The 18946-nt window shown below is 38.3% G+C and overlaps 1 protein-coding gene across 1 annotated transcript; it reads right to left on the reverse strand.

Annotated features, from left to right (window-relative positions):
- Positions 1-957: 957 nt before the first annotated feature.
- On the reverse strand, positions 958-5369 carry LOC126372682 (uncharacterized). Its single transcript, XM_050018531.1, has 2 exons — positions 4901-5369; positions 958-1285 (listed from the first exon to the last, which is right to left on the reverse strand). Exons 1-2 carry the CDS (start codon positions 5320-5322, stop codon positions 958-960), a joined length of 750 nt encoding a protein of 249 aa, XP_049874488.1. The 5' UTR covers positions 5323-5369.
- Between the last annotated feature and the right edge of the window lie 13577 nt (positions 5370-18946).

The raw sequence follows: 18946 nt of genomic DNA on the forward strand, positions 1-18946 counted from the left end.
TGACCTTACCTGTATTGGGCTAGATCTCCCTTCGTGGGTTGGAAGGTCAGACAGGCAGTCGCTTCTGTAAAAATCCGGACCTGTCAAATCTTCAGGTTAGGTAAGCGGACCCTGTGAAAAACGAGATAATGCTAGGGAGATGATGATATATAGATAGATAGATACCTAAGAATGTGACAATAATGTTATAAAATAAAATTCATGTACCAGTCGGTATGTATTGTACACGTTTCAAAAAGGTTGGTACACAATATTATCATATTGTGTTTATGGTAAATGAGATGAATAGATTATTGTTCATTTTACGGTTTGCCATAAAGATTAATTCTTATAAATATTTAGTAATCATTCGTATTACCATATTTGACGAAAATATGGTATTATTTTTATGGCGGATAGGCAAGTTTTTAACCACAATCTCACCGGACATCTTACTTAGAAAGTGCCTATAAATTGGGCCTAGTTATTGGGTAATATTCTAAAGAAAGTCAATTAGTTTCACTGGATTTTGTTAAGACCGTACCTTTCGATAAACCGCTAACACTAGACGCTATTACTTTTGCAAAATCAAAACTTAAGTACTTTTAATTTAGTTTGACTGTTTAACAGCCTCCGTGGTCTAGTGTTAGAGGGTTGGGATAACAATGGGGACATCGTTGTATGAACTGCAAGTAATCCTTTGATTACCTAGGACTACCCACTCCATTAGGGTTTAGGAGCGTGAGTTTAGGTACGTGTGTATTACTACTTTGGGTTTTCAACGCACTGTTTTGTTATTATCTGAGGATTTTTTACTTAGTATATATAGGTAACATAATTTTCAATATGTTCGTTACAAAACCTATAAAAAAAGAGTTCAACGCGTTCTCTAGAAAAATAGTTATGCTTTTATAATTTAAAAAAAAGTGTATAGTATGTTTTATGATTTATTTACAATGCATGATCAGATCAGCTTCTTCAGTAGAGAGCGTGTGCGATGGGGAGGATGGGCTTGGCATAGATGGGTGCGGAGTAAGCCAGAGGCGCGGAGTAGGCGATCGGCGCGCGGTAGGTCAGCGGAGCGGTGTAGGCCAGGCCGGGCAGGGGCGCCACAGCGAGGGAGCGCTTCTTCAGCAGGTGCAGGCTGCCGTCTAGAGCCTTGGCGGTGTAGTGCGCCGAGCGGTCCAGGTTGACGTCGAGCGTGTCGAGCGGCCTGCCGTCCGCCGCCAGGATGTTGGCGGGCTGGCCGGGCGCCAGCGACAGCGGCCCGCGGTAGTTGTACGGTGCCAGCAGCGGCGCACTGTAGCTGTATGCGAGCGGCAGCAGCGCCGACGCACACGCCGCTGACATCAAGCACGACAACACCACCAGTTTCATCATCTTCAATGGTCTGTGTTGCTATCTCTACTCAAGAACACTGATGCACTTGCTCCTGTGCAATACGCTTTTATACTTAAGTACATCACGAATGTGCTCGCTCAGGTATATGAAAGCAACTGGATGTTCGCTGCCGGAAATGATCGCTGGCCGTGAAAGGACAACTTTTGCAGACGTAGGTAATGAAAATGTCAATCCTTTCAATTTCGATACTAAGAGATTTAAATTATTTTATCACAAGCTTGTAGGAGCTTATTCGCGCCTACGCATACTCGTATTTGTTATCCATAATATTAAAAAATAATAATTAAGATTTCATATTTTGATCGTAAATGATTGATATCAGGTAAAGATCGAGAAACTGACTTTTTAGTACTTATGGGACCTAGTATGTAATTGAGAGATAGATAGGTAGATAAATCATTTATTTGGTCTACAGTCACACATGCATACAATACAAATCAACAACAAATAATAATTAATAATTGGGTTAGTGTTCGACTTCAAAGAGGGTGTCGCTTCTGGTAAAACCTGGACCTGTCAAGTATAAATGGTAAACGACCAAACGCTACGGAGACGAGAAGATGGTAACTATTATACATGTAATTATCCACGTTGGTACTATCGTACAGTTAGATGCCTGTATAATAATATAAATTGATTTGATTGATAAATCAATCAATCAATCAAATCAATTTATTTGCGAGAACACATAGAAAACAAAAAAGGTGGTAAAATAATTCAAATAACAATGTTGTGATGTGTACTATGTCTAAATACAGGGTGTTAGTGACATCGTAACGAAAACTTTGAGGGATAATTCAGACCATGATTCTGAGTTGATATCAAGTCGACTTTTCCGTCGCAAAAGTATGGAACTGGAAATAATTAGAAAAACCCTAAAACTTTCATGAATTTTCCGATAAAGCAATCCACTTTATATCAACTCAGAATCGTGGTCTGAATCATCCTCCTCAGTTTTATTACGATGTCACTAACACCCACACGTACCCGTATGACTACCTGTACGTGCTGGTACGGGGTGTAAGTGACATCGTAACGAAAACTTTGAGGGATCATTCAGACCATGATTCTGTGTTAATATCAAGTGGAATATAATATTAGGTATTTTATTAATAGTATTAAGTTATTATTGTAGCTTTTGTTGGTACACATAACTGTAGTTTCCGTTGTTACTGTGAGCAAATAGGCGAACTATATTTCCAATTGGGGCAGTCAGAGGTGCATACATGGTACGGTGAAATAAGCACCTGCCCACGTAAAGCTTTTTGTTAAGACCAACGTGTTAGTTGGTGAGCCGTATCGCCTTATATAATGGTCGATAGTTGTTTGTGTTAATCAAAATTTCATTTAAAGTAAATTAATAATTCATTGGTGTAAGTGTGGTACCAGGGGTCGACCCGACCCTCACCGTTTAGGAAGCAAGTCGGTAATCCACAGGACCACATCATCTCCAAAGCGTTATTCCGTTTTCACGGCCTCCGTGGTCCAGTGGTTAAGCGTTAGGCTCACGATCCGGAGGCCCCGGGATTGAATCCCAGTGGGAACAAATCACTTTGTGTTCCCAAACATTACAGGCTGATCACCTGATTGTCCGAAAGTAAGATGATCCGTGCTTCGGAAGGTACGTTAAGCAATTGGTCCAGGTTACTACTTACTGATGTAAGTAGTCGTTACATAACCCATGTCAGGGGCTTTTGGCGGGTCAGTAATAACCCTAACACCAGGGTTGATGGTTAGTATTCCACCTCACAACCCACATGATAAGAAGAAGATCCCGTTTTTACAAGTCCGCTTATTTACAGCTTTTTTTATCCCGAAAAGTCTACTGATTCCGCCTTGTTACAAAATTAAAGCGCATGCGTCGCAGATTCGACACAGTTACTTAACTTGTCAATTAGTTCCATTAAAATCCGCGGACTTCTATAGTGACGCGAAATATATGTATTGTATTTTAAACCTGGGGGTTAAAATGGCCACATCGAAGCAATTCATCTAAGAAAGCAATATTGCTGTTGGACATTTGTTTCCATTGCGCACTTACTTTTATATGCGCAAATGTCAAATTACAATATTGCTTTTTTAGATGAATTGCTTCGATGTGGCCATTTTAACCCCCAGGTTTAAAATACAATACATATATTTCGCGTCACTATAGAAGTCCGCGGATTTTAATGGAACTAAATCTTTGGTCTTCGTTTTTGGGTATAAATGATGACCCTTGTTATTACATCCAGGCACACACATCTTCCACCCATTTTTATTCTGATCAAAATAAAGATAAGCAATATAGGTAGCAACACAATTTTATATACTGTTTTGTTTATGGTGTAAATAAAGTCTATCTCTTGTATTCTATACATAATCTGATCCAAATATCAAGCAATAATTTATGTTTATGTACCCGAGTAATAAGAAAATAGGTAATTATCACGTTAAATCCTTCCTTTTATTCCGGACTCCACCGCAGAAGATCGGGCCGTCAGTGCGTTGCATTTAGAATACTTACTTAGTTTTATTATTATTGTTTTTATGATTTTGGTTTGTTTTTCTTTTTGTTTTGGATATTTTTTTTTTGTCTGTAGTAGTGTGGTTTCTGTCCTGTATTAAATGTAATGTACCTGTCTGTCTGTGTCTGTGGAGTCCGAAAGTAATAAATGTTTCTCTCTTTCTTTCTTTCTTTCTTTCTTTAAATCTGTAGTGCCATCAATATTTTGTTGTGTGTTTGTACTGTTGATGTGCCTAATAAATAAATAAAATAAATAAATAAATAAATATTTTTTCCCTCATTTTATCTTGACATTGTATGCCTCTAGATAAAGTTTACACCGTATTTTGTGGTGGTAGGTTAGCGTTATTTAGTTAATTATATTACAAACACATAATTGTAACAATTTGCGCATAATTTTAAAGTCTTTAAGATGGAAGGGACTTGACGGCTCTTGTGGTGTAGTAGTGAGAGTGCCCGGCTCTCCATTTGGAAGACCCGAGTTCGATTCCCAATACCTTAAACTATAATACGATGCCTAGTTTCGTAGAAGCCGATCACCCGATGGTCAGAAAGTAAGAAGATTCCGTGCTTCGGAATGCACGTTAAGCTGTTGGTCCCGGTTATTGTTTATTTCGTAAATATGTAGTCGTTTCATGACCTCTGTTCAGATGATCATAATTATTTAGGCACTTATGTACTTCATATCGGTTAATAGTCTGCCTATCCTAAAACGGGTCATGAATCGCTATAAAGGAGCAAGTCTCCCAGTGTCGTCACAAATACCAATATATGTTATTAGAGGTTAAAAATGAAAGATATGTCTATAGGTAACTCTCTTTATATATTATAGATATAATCCTTTGAATATTCTAAATTTCGTTTACACTTCACCAAAGATGACCCAAAGGAGCGGCATGGCCCCAGCCGAGACCAAGGCGACCGACGGGAGCAATGGGAGCGATGCCAGCGCCCCAACCGAGACCCAGGGGAGCGCCAAGGGGAGCACCGAGGTGCGCGGGGGCGACCAAGCGCGCAGCGGGGATGTCCAGGCGGGCGGTGTGCGACCATGCGGCCCCCAGCAGCGGAGCGGAGCGCTTCTTCAACAGATGGATGCCGTGTCCGTCCACAGCGCGGGCGGTAAGATGCGCGGCGCGGTCCAAGTTCACGCTGAGGGTGTCGAGAGGCCTGCCGTCAGCGGCCAGGATGTTGGCGGGCTGGCCGGGAGCCAGCGACAGAGGTCCGCGGTAGTTAGCGCCGATGGCAGGGCCGACGGCGATGGGGGCCGCCAGCGGCGCCGCCAGGTGTCCACCCCACGCGCCACCCCAGCCGAGACCAGCGACTCCCAATCCGTGCACACCCAGGCCGGGCACGCCGAGGCCACCCCAGCCCAGAGGGGCGATGGCACTGGAGGCCGCTACGGCCAGTACGGAGCACAACACCACCAGCTTGAACATTGTGGTCTGTGTTGTTTTCAGTTCAGAGAGCAACTGTGATTTTACCCTATCGGCTTTAGCTTTTATATCTGTGTGTTTCGTAGGCGTATTCCAGATACCTTTGTGACGTTGGCAAATATGCAATAGGGCGTTGGCTACGAATCAGTCGCGGAAAGAAAAGCCGGGGCTGCGCGGGCGCCGGGCGCTGTGGCGCGTGCCACTGACACCACTTTAGACTCTAAACCCATCAGGATTGATATCAAAACAATATTGCCGGGAATGTGAGACAGTACAGCTTTCGTGTTTACCTTGAACGTTTGATAAAGGGCCGTTCACTTTGTACTGATATTATATACGGTAGATGGTCAAATACATAAACTTATTACATCACCCGTACTTGCAGGAAAAATCGACCCTCAACAATGTTAATGTTTCCCCATTCATTGCGCAGTGCTTGTGCCTGCATAACGTATTCTTATTAATAAGATAAAAAAATAAATAAATACAATTAAAATGCGAAATCCAAAATATCAAACCACGTGACCCACGCACTTTCCTAACGCATGCGGCGAATCGTGCGTAATATTAAAAATAACAACATCCAAAATATATTTTTTTAGAAAAAAAATGTTTTGTTCACATATTAATTAAATTAAATCTGTTTAGTTATTCCGGTAAGTAGCAGTGTGGGTATTTCTTATTAGGTACATGTTTAGGTTTGTTATACCTTCTTCATTGTCCAAATGTCCATGCTACTACAAATTCATGTTTACTGTCGAATGTGTTCTAGAATGTTAGAATGTAACTTTCTATTGCGATTTGTGGCCATCCAATCCGGCCAAGTACTTAATGCCATCTGCGGCAAAGCTACAATAAGTCACGTCAAAAAAAGTGGCCATCCAAGGCGGATAATTACTACCTAAATGATAAAAATGTCTGGTATTGAATGTGTTCCTCTAGTAATTAAATAACTTGTAACGTATATCTCATTGTTTTTTAAAAGATGTGTTGCTGTTGCAGTTTCTTGTCATTTCTTCTCCTCAGCCATAACACATTGCGAAATGACGTAAATTCAAAAATGTTACATTGACCTTCAACAAGTTTATCCATGATAATTACGTTGAATTAATGATTCTGATTTCTGATTACTGTTAGCCGGAAAGAAATCGATCGACTAGGAACATCACCAATTTCAGCTACGCTGCCTGTAAATATGTCACATCACTAATTTATACTTTAAATACCATTCATGTACAATATTATGTTACTATTAGCTTAATTAAAGACAGTCTGAGCCGTGGTAGTCCAGTTGGTAGAACGCTTGCCTCTCACTTTGAGGTCGCAGGTTCTAATCCAGCACAGGCCTAAACCAATGATTGATGAATTTGTTCTCGAATTTATGTTTGAATCACGTGCTCAGCGGTGAAGGAAAACATCGTGAGGAAACCCACATTCCCGAGAAATGCATTTGTCGGAGGTATGTGACCTAACCTGTATTGGGCTGGTTTTCCCTTCGCGGGTTGGAAGGTCAGACAGGCAGTTGCTTCTGTAATAAACTGGCCCTGTCAGGTTAGCGGACCATGTGAAAAACAGGAGATTGCTAAGGAGATGATGAGTTCTCCTAACGTGCTTTGCAGTTGTTGTAAAAGTTAACCTGTATACAATCGTTTAACCACGTTAGAAACCTCGAACAAATATTGCACGACTAATGATATCGCGAAGATGGTAGCACGGAAGTTTGATTGACCGAAGGCATGACGTTATTTCCTTTGCAGTAAGGTATATTACCGGTGTGACACGTGTAGTTCGTTATGGTTGGGTATTCCAAGGCGCGGAGGCTATTCTCGTATTACGTTCTCGGTCAAGGTTATCATAGTGGAGCATTGGACAAATTAATACAATCTTAAATGCCTTATGCTCGTTAAAAACAATTTCCATCAAACCTTCCGAAACTCCACACTCCTCCTGTTAACGTTATCCTTTATCCCAAAATCGTTTTCCTTATCTACATTATAAATAGATTTTTTGGGTAATTAGCTATTACGTCAAGAGTATGTGCTGAGCGATGAGGAATTACTGGCTCCGACATTGTCGCTCACTGATCATTGAAAAAAATCCCAATGTTTTCCAAATTGTTTGGTGTCTGTATTTTATTTTTTGGATTGACTTATTGTAGATTTGCCGCAGATGGCATTAACTACTTGGCCGGACAAACAAGGAGCGCTGAGGGCTCTCACCGGGTACAAAATTTAAAACAACAGGCCTGAGGATGCCGAGTTGGGCGCGAACCATCGCGTCGTCTGAGAGGAAGAATATTTGAAAGAATGAATCGACCCTAGTGGGTCAAAAGCGATAAGCGCTGAATGAGGGAAATCGTCGACTACGTCGGCGGGGTCAGCATCGGGGTTCTGGTGGGTGTCTTTAGCCCAGTGAGCACAAATATAAGAAGGTCCGAGTAAACGCACCTATATTCGTGTCAATTGTTTACTAGCTCGCCCACACGAAAATACTAGAGTGATTTGGATATTTACTAGGTACGCCTGAACAAAGTTGGACTGTCACAGACACATCTAGCCTGGCCTAAGGGGAAACAAAAGCAGGATTATTTTTTCGGTACTTAAACATATGCACATACTTAAGGATGTAAATATATTTTAGTAGTAGATTAATGTTTCAGTGACTTCAGTAAAACACAGTTTCGGGCTGCGTATTCAGTACTCGTAATTAGCAGAAAACCTTCACAGCGCTGAACGTAGGGCATCATCTTTGGGGTTACAAACTTGACAGGAGTATGTGGATTCCGTGAATATCGTAAATCACAGACTTACAGCAACCCCAGTTCATTGACTCGCGCCGCATATTATGAAAGTCTGTTTTCTGTCTAATCACTCATCCCACGATTAGAAGTAATAAATTACCCTCATTAGGATTTCCGCCCAAAACTTTACGTTTTCGCATACTTAGCTATCTTAATATTAATTATTTTCAAAGGATAATTATTTCTGCAACTTACTTGTTTGTACAAAACTTTGTTTTCTATTTGCCTATTTCTGTTTTTGTTTTAGTTAGAACGAAAATATTTTTAAATCCATCAGCCGTAGCCGTCTATTTTTGACTTCAACTTTTACTCGTACAGTCCCTGAATAAAAGGTTTGTTAAACTTTTTCCTAAAATAGATCTTTTATTTACGGGTGAAAACCTCAACGGTTGAAAAGGCGGAGATGGGAGCTATCGGTACGGCAACGCTGGACAGAAGAAGCGATTCACAGGGACAGAGGGCAGCAGTAACTGTCAGCACTATTTAAAGGCGGCGGACAAGAGTCCTAGTACGACTTTGAAATATACTACTCCGGGCGCCATCACACTTGCGTCACACAGAGTGCTGTGGGACAGAAGGCAAGAGGGAAACCACTGCCCTATTTTTCCCTAAAAGCAGCATGGATAATGCTACACCGACAAGAGTGTGGCTCTTAAATTAGTTATGAGATCTTTTGTTTAACTAGTGTTATATTTCGAAATATATTCAAAGGTCAGTTCTTTATTATAATGGCAAAGAAAAATCTTTATTCAACCAATTTTTTTATGTTATAACAGTATAAGTAATAAAATATATTATACTCTAAGTCACAGATAAATGTAATTATTTCCATTTGGCAACCAATTCCTAAGAATTACTTAAGTATACAAACTTTTAAACTGAACAGTTTATATGTAAGGCCTACTACTGCTCTGTTTGCTTAGCACTTTAGGTTTCGAAAATACTTATATCCTTGGGTACCTTCCTAGCAGGTGGTAAAGCACTGCGGTCTTATGCGTTCTCAATCCAACAGTCAAGGTCATCACGCCATCTTTTCCGGGGTCTCTCTCGACTACGGTGTCCATATCGCTACACCAGCGTGATGTCTTTCACCCATCTTTATATAATTTCTCTCACTCAGGGTCCATGCAGCTGACTTGCTGGGCTGGATACCCCAGCACCCATAGTTGATATATGTATAAAAAATAAATTACCAAAAAAAAACAATTAATATTATTGGTCTTTTTATAAATTTTATTGTAATAGGTATTTGGTTAAAATTGCAAAAGTATCATATCAATCTAAACATTGATTTAATACACTAATTTTTTAACACTTCAGGCAGAAAATCAAAGGAAATAAAGCAAAAAAGCATATGATTTTAAAATGCAGATTTAATCATTTTCTTTCACATTCTGGCTCACTGTACTGATAAAATACACAAAAAGGTACTTCCTAAATCGGTAGAAAAAACGACGGACCTAACCTAAAGACTTATTCGCTAGTTAAACGTAGACTAGAGGAACGCTGTGTACCACCGGGGTGTGGACCACGGGGACAGACTGGTGGATCACGGGCACGGTGGGAGGATGGACCACACTGCTAGAGTAGGCGGAGTAGGAGGTGACTGCTGGGACCACGTGGGCCACGGGAGCCGCTTCGGCCAGGACCACGGGCGAGCCGTAGACCAGGCTGGGTTTAGGAGCGGGGGCCGCCGCGCACACCGCCAGCAAAGCCAAAAGGGCCACCTGTAAAAGAAAATAAACCATAAGAACCCCATGATGACAATAATAATATTTTTCATTCAGATATACACTTAACAGAAAGAAGAAGATGAATTCAGTCAGACTTCTTCTAGAAAATAAACTTGTTCTATGCCTGTAAAATATTATTGAATAAATAAAAATAAATATATAATATTGAAATTATGTCTAATAAACATTAACCAGAAGAAACAGCTTAGAATTACTCCACAAATAATTCCTAGTTTTATTATTACTCACCCTCAGAATCAATAATTAGATATTATTATATGTAAATCAGTTCAGAAACTCTCAAAAATTACTTTTTTAAATATTTTATTAAAATACGCTACTGGACGCTTAATATTATTTAATAAATCGTAAACTTATACGATAATTAGTTCCGAGATTTCCCTAAAATATTTTATTTTGTCGCTGTATTAAAAGTTTAATAAAATAAAAGAATTAGACTTATTTAGAACCGACATTTTAAGGTTTAAAAGGGCAACGAACATAGCGAGAGATAAAAGTGTCAACGGCCGAAAAGTTTTTACAAAAATTCAGTAATTTAAAAACATTTTCCATCGCGGCTCATAAAGTGGGTACAAGAATAATCCACCACCAACAGATGGTGCAAAATATACCCTACAGATACCGACTGCTATAAGGTAGGTCACTGACTGGTTAATTACTGAAAATAACTCTACCTGCGGATAATAAAAACCGGGAAAATGTACTATGAACGAGGAAGTAAAATAAGAAACATTAAAATAAACGGGAAAGTGTTAATAATTTATACATTGTTTTAAGTGTGCGTGGTTATTATCATAATTAAAACACATAGTAACGGGTTCTTACCGCGTTTAAAATAGGGATATGTGACATATGAGAAATTATGGATCTACCTACTCCACTCCAATCTCATCAGTCATCCCGTGATCACTTGCACTTGCAACAGTGTCAAAATATCGGGAGTCTCATATCCCTATTTTAAACGCGGTAAGAACACGAACACTATGTGTTTTAATTAAGTTAATAATTTGCATTTTTTCACAGCTAATAAAAATACCTACATCCGTAAAATATACAAAAGGTATAACGTACCAGTTTGTACATGTTGATGGTTTGTGAAGAGCGGGCTGTCCCTGCAAGGTATCTGAGTGTGACTGATGATGGTTAGAAGAGCATCCAAGTTTTTATAGCAAGCGTTACAAATAAACAAAGGCAGACGAACATGCCTCCTAAACTATGAATCTGGTCGAACCTGAATCTCGCGATGATCTTGCGCAGATAACTGGTTATCGAATAAAGATGAACTAAACGTCATTAACAGCTTTTTCTAACAATGTTAATGTATTATAATTAAATCGCCAAAAGTTCGCACTTCCTGATTATATGGCCCGAAAAGTGGAATAAGTTTGATTTAAGCAAGTAATTAATTTTAAGTTAAATTCTTCTATAAGTAATTATTTTATTTTTATTTTAGTGCAAAAAATATAACGGTATACTTCGAAAGTTTTAAGTAAGTAAGAATAAGTGTGTTCTTACATTTAATTTTAAGGCTGATACAGACAATCTTCAAATTCGTGACGAGGCATGTGCTAAACACGTAAAGGCAGATGAGCAATGCAAAACATATGCCTCGCACGCCATGCGCCGCACGCCGGGCAATATGGCAAATGTGTACTTTCATGTTCATGGCGAGGCATGTGCTAAACACGTAAAGGTAGATGAGCAATGCGAAGCATATACCTCGCACGCCATGCGCCGCACGCCTGCACGTACTTTCATATTCATGGCGAGGCGTGTGTTACCCACGTACAACACGTACAGTACAAATGAGGCATGCGGCGCCGCAGCGTGCGGGGCACATGCCTCGCAATGTCTGTATCCGCCTTTAAATAAGATATCTAAGTACAGGATTATTCTCATTGATTAACAATATATAGTTTACTTATCTACGAAAAAGTTACATAACAAATCACAAACCTGCACCCACGAATTAAATAAAAAACCAAAAATAAATCAGAAGCCATCTTTTAAAAAACGACGTCATAAATAGAAAAAAAACTTATTTAGTTATAATTATTATTGGTTAACTGGTTATATGGGTTGCTATAAAATAAATCAAATTATGGCAACCAATTTAAATACTTTGAGCCGATTTGCGTAACCTTGTTAGAATATCTGTAATACTCTTAATACTATAAAAGTCATCTACATCCGATATAAACTTATGTATGGCAGAAGGTTTTGCCTCCATATATTTTTCTTATTTTAGTGCCTTTTGCATTGGCGATTAAATAATAAAATCTGTATAGGTAGGCAGTAGGTAGATATGTACATTTAATTCCGGGTAGAGCTAAATATTTTATACAAATTGAGTCTCCGATTCCTCTACAAACGGTCTGAAATTACATTAAAGTTTCATGAATCGTGAAAATGTCGCATAAAATCCGCACAATAAGAAATTGTGAACATTAAAACTCAGAATTGGGGCGGTCAATGAACCCAGCGGCTATACAATATTTTGATGCTTGAATATTCGAAACTTTTAATTGATTTCCTTACAGCTAGTTAACAACCTACTTACCCTCTAAATGTGAATGTTATGTACGCCGTAATTGTCATGTATAATTGTTAAAATACCATTACCTATTGTAATAATATTATAATATGTGATGTGGTTGTACTTCATTAAATAAATAAAACAAATTTTAGTTTTGAAATTAAAGATTATTAAAATTCACTTTTCAACTTAATCCTGAATTTAAGTATTGTATTTTTAATATCATTTTAGAACGCGGAATAAACGTAATCATTGAGAGATAAAAAAATGTTAAGAGCTTTTTATCATGAAATTTTAATGCCTGAAAAAACCCAAGAAATGCCAAGGCATTTCTTTCGTTTTCATTCGCTGTATCTTATAGAAAAAGCAATGAAAGCAGGGAGCAGAATAGGCTAAAATTAATTATTGTACGGAGCGGCGTGGAAAGCAATCACAAGCGACATAGCCTACATTTGTCTAGGGACATCTGCTACAGCCTACAACTCAAACAATATTGGTCCTATTTATAGCACACGAATTAATACAAACAACATACTGAGTCAAAATATCAACACCGCTGAATTACTACTATAATGTACGTACGTTTAAGTGTGTGGTGACATTATGAAAGTTTCACGTCAGTTATTGAAAACTTCACAGTTTTTACGTCGCCGTCGTGATGTTTAGAAGTATTATTAGATTATAAATCAAAGACACTTAACTTTTATCACGTATATTTCAGAGGTACTTTCAGAGATACTTTCTATTAATACCAAAGAATGAAATTTCGCGGAACTCTGACGACTTTTCTCCCTTGGATTCCATAAACCCACTTTGCGAATCTTTGAGATTGACAGAACCTCATTTGTTTATTTTATTTATTACTCCCATAGAACATTACATAACCAACCACCTACACAACACAGGAAGTAGTATACGATACGACCCAGTGACACATTCACAAAACAACTCGTTTTCACCCCTGTGACAGTAAAATGTACAAAACAGCTGCTCCAATATAGACCAATCTAATTATAGAAACAGACAGACTTACGTAGGAGGTAACAAAACATAAGTAAGTACTAAATGAAAGCGTCAAAGGTTTTACTGAAATAAATGTTTTGTTTTAGAGATCTGATTGCCCCAATTTTTACTAAGCCGATTATGTTGGGGTCGGCGAATAATGCCAACAACAGTTGTTCCATGATTTTAATCGACTTACGTCAGAAAACAAATCAAATTCGTTCTGTGTTCTTCTATACACACCAGTCTAAGGGTGGTATTAATAAACTAATCTCAGCTTCGAGATTGCTCTCACTGTCATGTCAATGCGACAGTTCGCATATAAAAACAGGGACTTAAGATCATGCTTGAGGGCAGTCTTAGTTGAGATTAGGTTATTAATACCACCCTTAGTCACTTGATAAGGTCGATCATTGATCTCAAAACCCACACGAGGAGAGAAGTGAATCAGCAGTAAATCAGTACAATGGGATAGAATAAATAAGTTTAGTACATAATGGATATGTTATGTACCAAATAGAGTTGAGTCTCTACGTTGAAGCTCTCTGATGTAATTGGTGCTATATTAGGGATCTTCCTGTGTTTTAGAGTCTCCTCTTAAGAATGTTATACCAAATGTTATTTTAGCTTGTTAGATATAAGAGTTTTATGTAGTCTCTATCTTTGACACATGGCCTTATAAGCGTGAGGGGAAGTGTTAGAAATTGACCGTGTATGCATCACCCTTATAAGACCATAGATTAGTAACATATTTTTTATGTAGACGTATTGTCTTTGCCCACTACTGTCAGTCCTTCTTTTCTCAATGTCTGAACTCACTAGTCGACTCTTACACCAATTTTGTTTATCAAAATATATCGTACAAATATTGTTGTAATCTCCAGTGCCCTCAACGAATAATACACGCAAATCAACTTCATCAGCATATTTGTACTTTTATTTCATCGAACCAATCGCCGGTCCACGATCTACCTCGCCACAGAATATTGTAGGTCTGCTTCAGATGACATTATTATAGTGTAATATTGTACCTACATCAACATTACGCCTCGCCAGTAATGTAACATGTATAAGTTTTTTGAGAAATTTACATATTCTATTCTGTTCTATTAACTATGGCCGAAACACCTTCAACCGCGTCCCTTGCCATTCTAAAAAGAGAGCTTCTCGTATAACATTCACACGTATACAAGATACAGGCGTACGGTACACGTTACACAGCTTTCGCAAGCGCATTAACATAACACTTGAACTTGACTGCACATGTTCGTGTTACTCCACAAGATGTGACGTACAAGAACCAGTCCCGTCGTGTATGTCAAGTTCGTACTACGTAAGATTTGGATCGAAATTTGACTAACGTAATAACATAACGGTCATGTAATTATTACGAGACTGCTATATGTGGGCAAGCTTACTATCTCCGGGTATGATTATCAGTCAATCAATCAATCAATAATACTTTATTGCACAACAACATAATATACAAAGGATATAAACATACGAATAAAACATAAGCACAATAGGCGGCCTCAGTAAACGGCGGCGGTGATTATCTTTGAATGTATTTACGATGGACATCAGAAATAACAGAACACAAGCTCACGACTAATCTCATGATGGTCAGAGGCACATCCATCGCAAGATGAACTAAGTACCCACGCTTCACCGAGCTTTCCGTTAGAATAACGTAATAGGTGCGACGTATTGCCGTCTATAGCGGTCAAGACAACTGTTTTAGTGAAAACTGAAATAGAAATGTAATTAAGTAGTTATAAATATTATAAATAAAAATTGATAACTCGTTGGTACTACCTCAAACACACAGTACCACAGTGAGAAATGAACATGCAATTTATTGAATATTTATGGTGACAGGTTGGACAAGACATCGTACATATGATAGCTCTATTCGGAGACGGGTTAGAATCGGATCAGGCTCTAGACCACTGAATTCGACTTTATGTGTGTGGATTCATGTTTGAATCGTAGATAATTGATATCACATGGTCTCCAGGATTTAGGGCCGGTCAATGGAAATATAGGCTCACCCCAGCTGGCGAAGATGTACTATGTGTGTGTGTGTGTGTGTGTGTGTGTGTGTGTGTGTGTGTGTGTGATGTGTGTGGATGTATGTAGATGTACTATACACCTCTGCCTACCTCGGGGATACGTATAATGCTATGTTATGTTGGACAAGACATTTCCCTCGACGTTTTCGAAATATCTTAAATAATGAAACGGAACGAATTCTCTTAGCTCCCAGCAGCTTCAGAAAAAGACTTCCGATTGGCCCTATAAAAAGAAACTTCGGCGAAATGCTCTCAATGAAAGATATTTCCTATTGCGATCCGAAAATAGCTAAAAGGGTATAAAAAAAACGTTAATTTTAGATTGATTATATTATGAATGTCACATACCTATCTAATAAAAGGTTCACTCGATATAAAAAGGTTGTACAGTCATTAATCATTATGGTCACGCTACACTTATAAGATTCAGGGTGTCCTAGAGATCATAATTCTTAGCTCAGCTTTTTACTTCCCTATTTGAGAACTAAAAAATGCTATATTGATATTCTACTTTAAAAATAATCATCATCATCCCCCTAGCATTATCCCGTTTTTCATAGGGTCTCAGACGACGCCCTGAGCCGAGGTTCGCGCCCAACTGGGCACCCTCAGGCCTGTTGTCTTAAACGTTGTACCGGGTGAGTGCTTTCAGCGCTCTCCATTTATCCGGCCAAGTAGTTAATGCCATCTAAGCCAAATCTACAATAAGTCACGTCAAAAAAATCACAGGGTTCGCTTACCTAACCTGAAGATTTGGCAGGACAGGTTTTATTCATGATCCAAACATGGATTCGAAAACAAATTCGACAATCATTAATTTAGGCATGTGCTGGATTCGAACTTACGTACGACCTCAAAGGAGAGGCAAGCGTTCTACCAACTGGGCTATCGTGGCTTCGGTTGGGCTACTCAAAAAATAATTATCGAAACCTTAGCAGCTAATATTTTCCAGCGTAGTACAGAACGTATATGAAGCCATTGTGGACAAATGAATTCTATATAGAATCCTAAGAATTTGGTTGTTGTCCACGGCTCCTATATAATCTCCTTATATATAAAACCACGTAATCGCCTTTTTGAGAAACCCAAAAGTCGAATGTGATTTTTGTATGCAAAACCTCGCGTTAGACAAGCTAGTTTCAATTCCGGTAAAAAATGTGGTCTCAATTTTTACTCTGAATGAAATTCATTGAAAGAAATAGAGGTTTTTTTGCAGAAAATCACATCAAATGTGATTTTTAAAAAGGTGGTTACGTGGTTTTCGTTATCAGGCAGCGATGTGCTATATTATATAAGAATACATAATAAACTTACATTAACCAAATTGGAGATGTCTTTAGAAAAGGTTTAGTACGATCTACTCTGAACCGGCGGGCGTGTATGAAGCGATTGATGAATGTGGAGTAAGCAAGAGAAGTGTGTCAGGATCGAAGCAAATGGAATTCTATAGTCTCTGCTTGCCCCGATTGGAAATAGGCGTGAGTTTATGTAATTAAATAATACATAATAAACAAAAGAAAGCGATAAATAATTTCACGGAAGGTATAGGTACACTTTATTCTAAGGAATAAGCCCTAGTTTTCAGAAATTATTAAGTCCCGTGTAAAAAGATCTCAAAACTTTACCTTTTCCTTGTTCATCGTAGCAACAGTACCTACCGCTGGTTCCTAGTAAGCTATAATTTATCCTGAAATGTAAGTATTTGTTTTTGGGTTCTCCGAAGTTTATTATTGAAGTAAATCTTCACTTTATTAATCTGAAGGGTATTTAAGTGCTTATTTTAGCTAACAATAAATCGCTAGCAATAGTTAAAAAAGTGTTGATGATTGAAGGTATTGTTAATGTATTACAGGAACTGTCTGCTAACACAATCAGGGACCAATATCAATATACAGGGTGTCCCGTAACTAACAGTTCAAACGAAAAATAGCTCACCTAATTATTTAAAACTAATTTGATTAGATATAATAGAATCTTTGCCAAGTTATTCAACTTTTTATTATTTTTTACATTTTCTCTATTCCATTCATTCCCTTTAGTTTTTTAATGCTGGAGAACTCTCATCCAATTACGTCTGATTTATTACTTAATGGAACACTCTGTAGAACAGTTTGGTTTTACTTCATCACGCAGTATCTTTAATTATGACAAGGCAAAATAGCACGAATTAACCAAAAAAAAAAATTAATACGGAGTAATATAACATAAGGTTACGACTATATCCCAGTGCCGAGGTTCGAGCTGGCGCTACCCGATTGAGAAGCAAGCTGGTGAACCACTGGACCGCAGTGAATACAGAATCTGTTGTGCGTTATAAACGAGACCCGTTTTTAGAGACGTCGTTGTAAGCTTCCAAAAATAGCTCGACAGTTAAGTTTGCTCGAAAATAGTCGGGTTTGTTTACTCTGGCCACGGAGTTGTTATTATAGAGAGATACCGCGGGAGCATAGCCGATGGGACCGAAATATGCACAAAACGTTCATATCATATGACGCAACAACCGTATTATAAACCTTACCACATCATTCATTGCTTCTTTGTTATTGTGCAACCACAACTAGCGCATGAGTTACTACGCAATGAACGGCAGGTAAATCGGTGTAGCGGTCCAGTCGGAAATGACTTAGTGCGGTCCCATCATACTTTGACATGAGTTAACAGGCGCAATGCGGACACGTGTAATTTAGTGCTGAGGGCATATCTTCCTTATCTTTATGATCTGTGACTCTGGAAATAGGGTCAGACAAGACGGGACCACTCAACACGTAAACTTGTTGATGTTGAACCTCTAGAGGAACCTCTTCACTCCACCACCCTCTGTATTTCACTGTGACAACACTTAAACATACACAATCATTGTACAACCTACTTTAGAGCCCACATTCAATCCTTAAATTGTAACTTTTACTGACTTTTTTTTCTTTCCGTATTTCGGGGATGAAATACCTACACCCGAATTTTTACGCGCTTTTATATTATATACTTATACCTATTATTAAACTTATAATTACCTAAGTAAATTAAATCAAATATACTTTTACACGTACACACAAATTTAATAGAAATTATACACAAAAAATATATACAAATAAATAAATAAATAAATAAAAATATTTATTTCCTTCACAACATAACATGATACAAAGTGTACATAAACATCTTAGACAATAGGGTTAAACATAACGGGTGATCATGTGTAAAGGCTGGAACCTAGACTAGGATACCCTGTATTATAGGATTCCAGGCCTCCACCTCCAGATCAGCAGTCTTAATGGGTAGCCATAATTACAACTTAGAAAGAAACAAACGACTACAAAAATAAAAGAAATAAGGATAAAAATTAAAAAACTAATCAATCAATCAATAGGGAATTAAGTAGAACAACTATTTGTGTCAAAATATGTGATGGTGTGATTTGGTGTGCATGGTGTGTAAATGAAAGTATTGTGTGTGTGTGTGTGTG

Source organism: Pectinophora gossypiella, chromosome 14 (genome assembly GCF_024362695.1).
Source record: "Pectinophora gossypiella chromosome 14, ilPecGoss1.1, whole genome shotgun sequence".
Taxonomy (NCBI): Eukaryota; Metazoa; Arthropoda; class Insecta; order Lepidoptera; family Gelechiidae; genus Pectinophora; species Pectinophora gossypiella.

What these genes read in the sequence shown, in the direction of transcription:
- LOC126372682 (XM_050018531.1), bottom strand. Translation starts at nt 5,322, where the DNA reads ATGTTCAAGCTGGTGGTGTTGTGCTCCGTACTGGCCGTAGCGGCCTCC. An exon ending in CGCCTGGACATCCCCGCTGC is followed by an intron (nt 1,286 to 4,900) that starts GCGCTTGGTCGC and finishes GCTCGCATACAG; the next exon opens with CTACAGTGCGCCGCTGCTGG.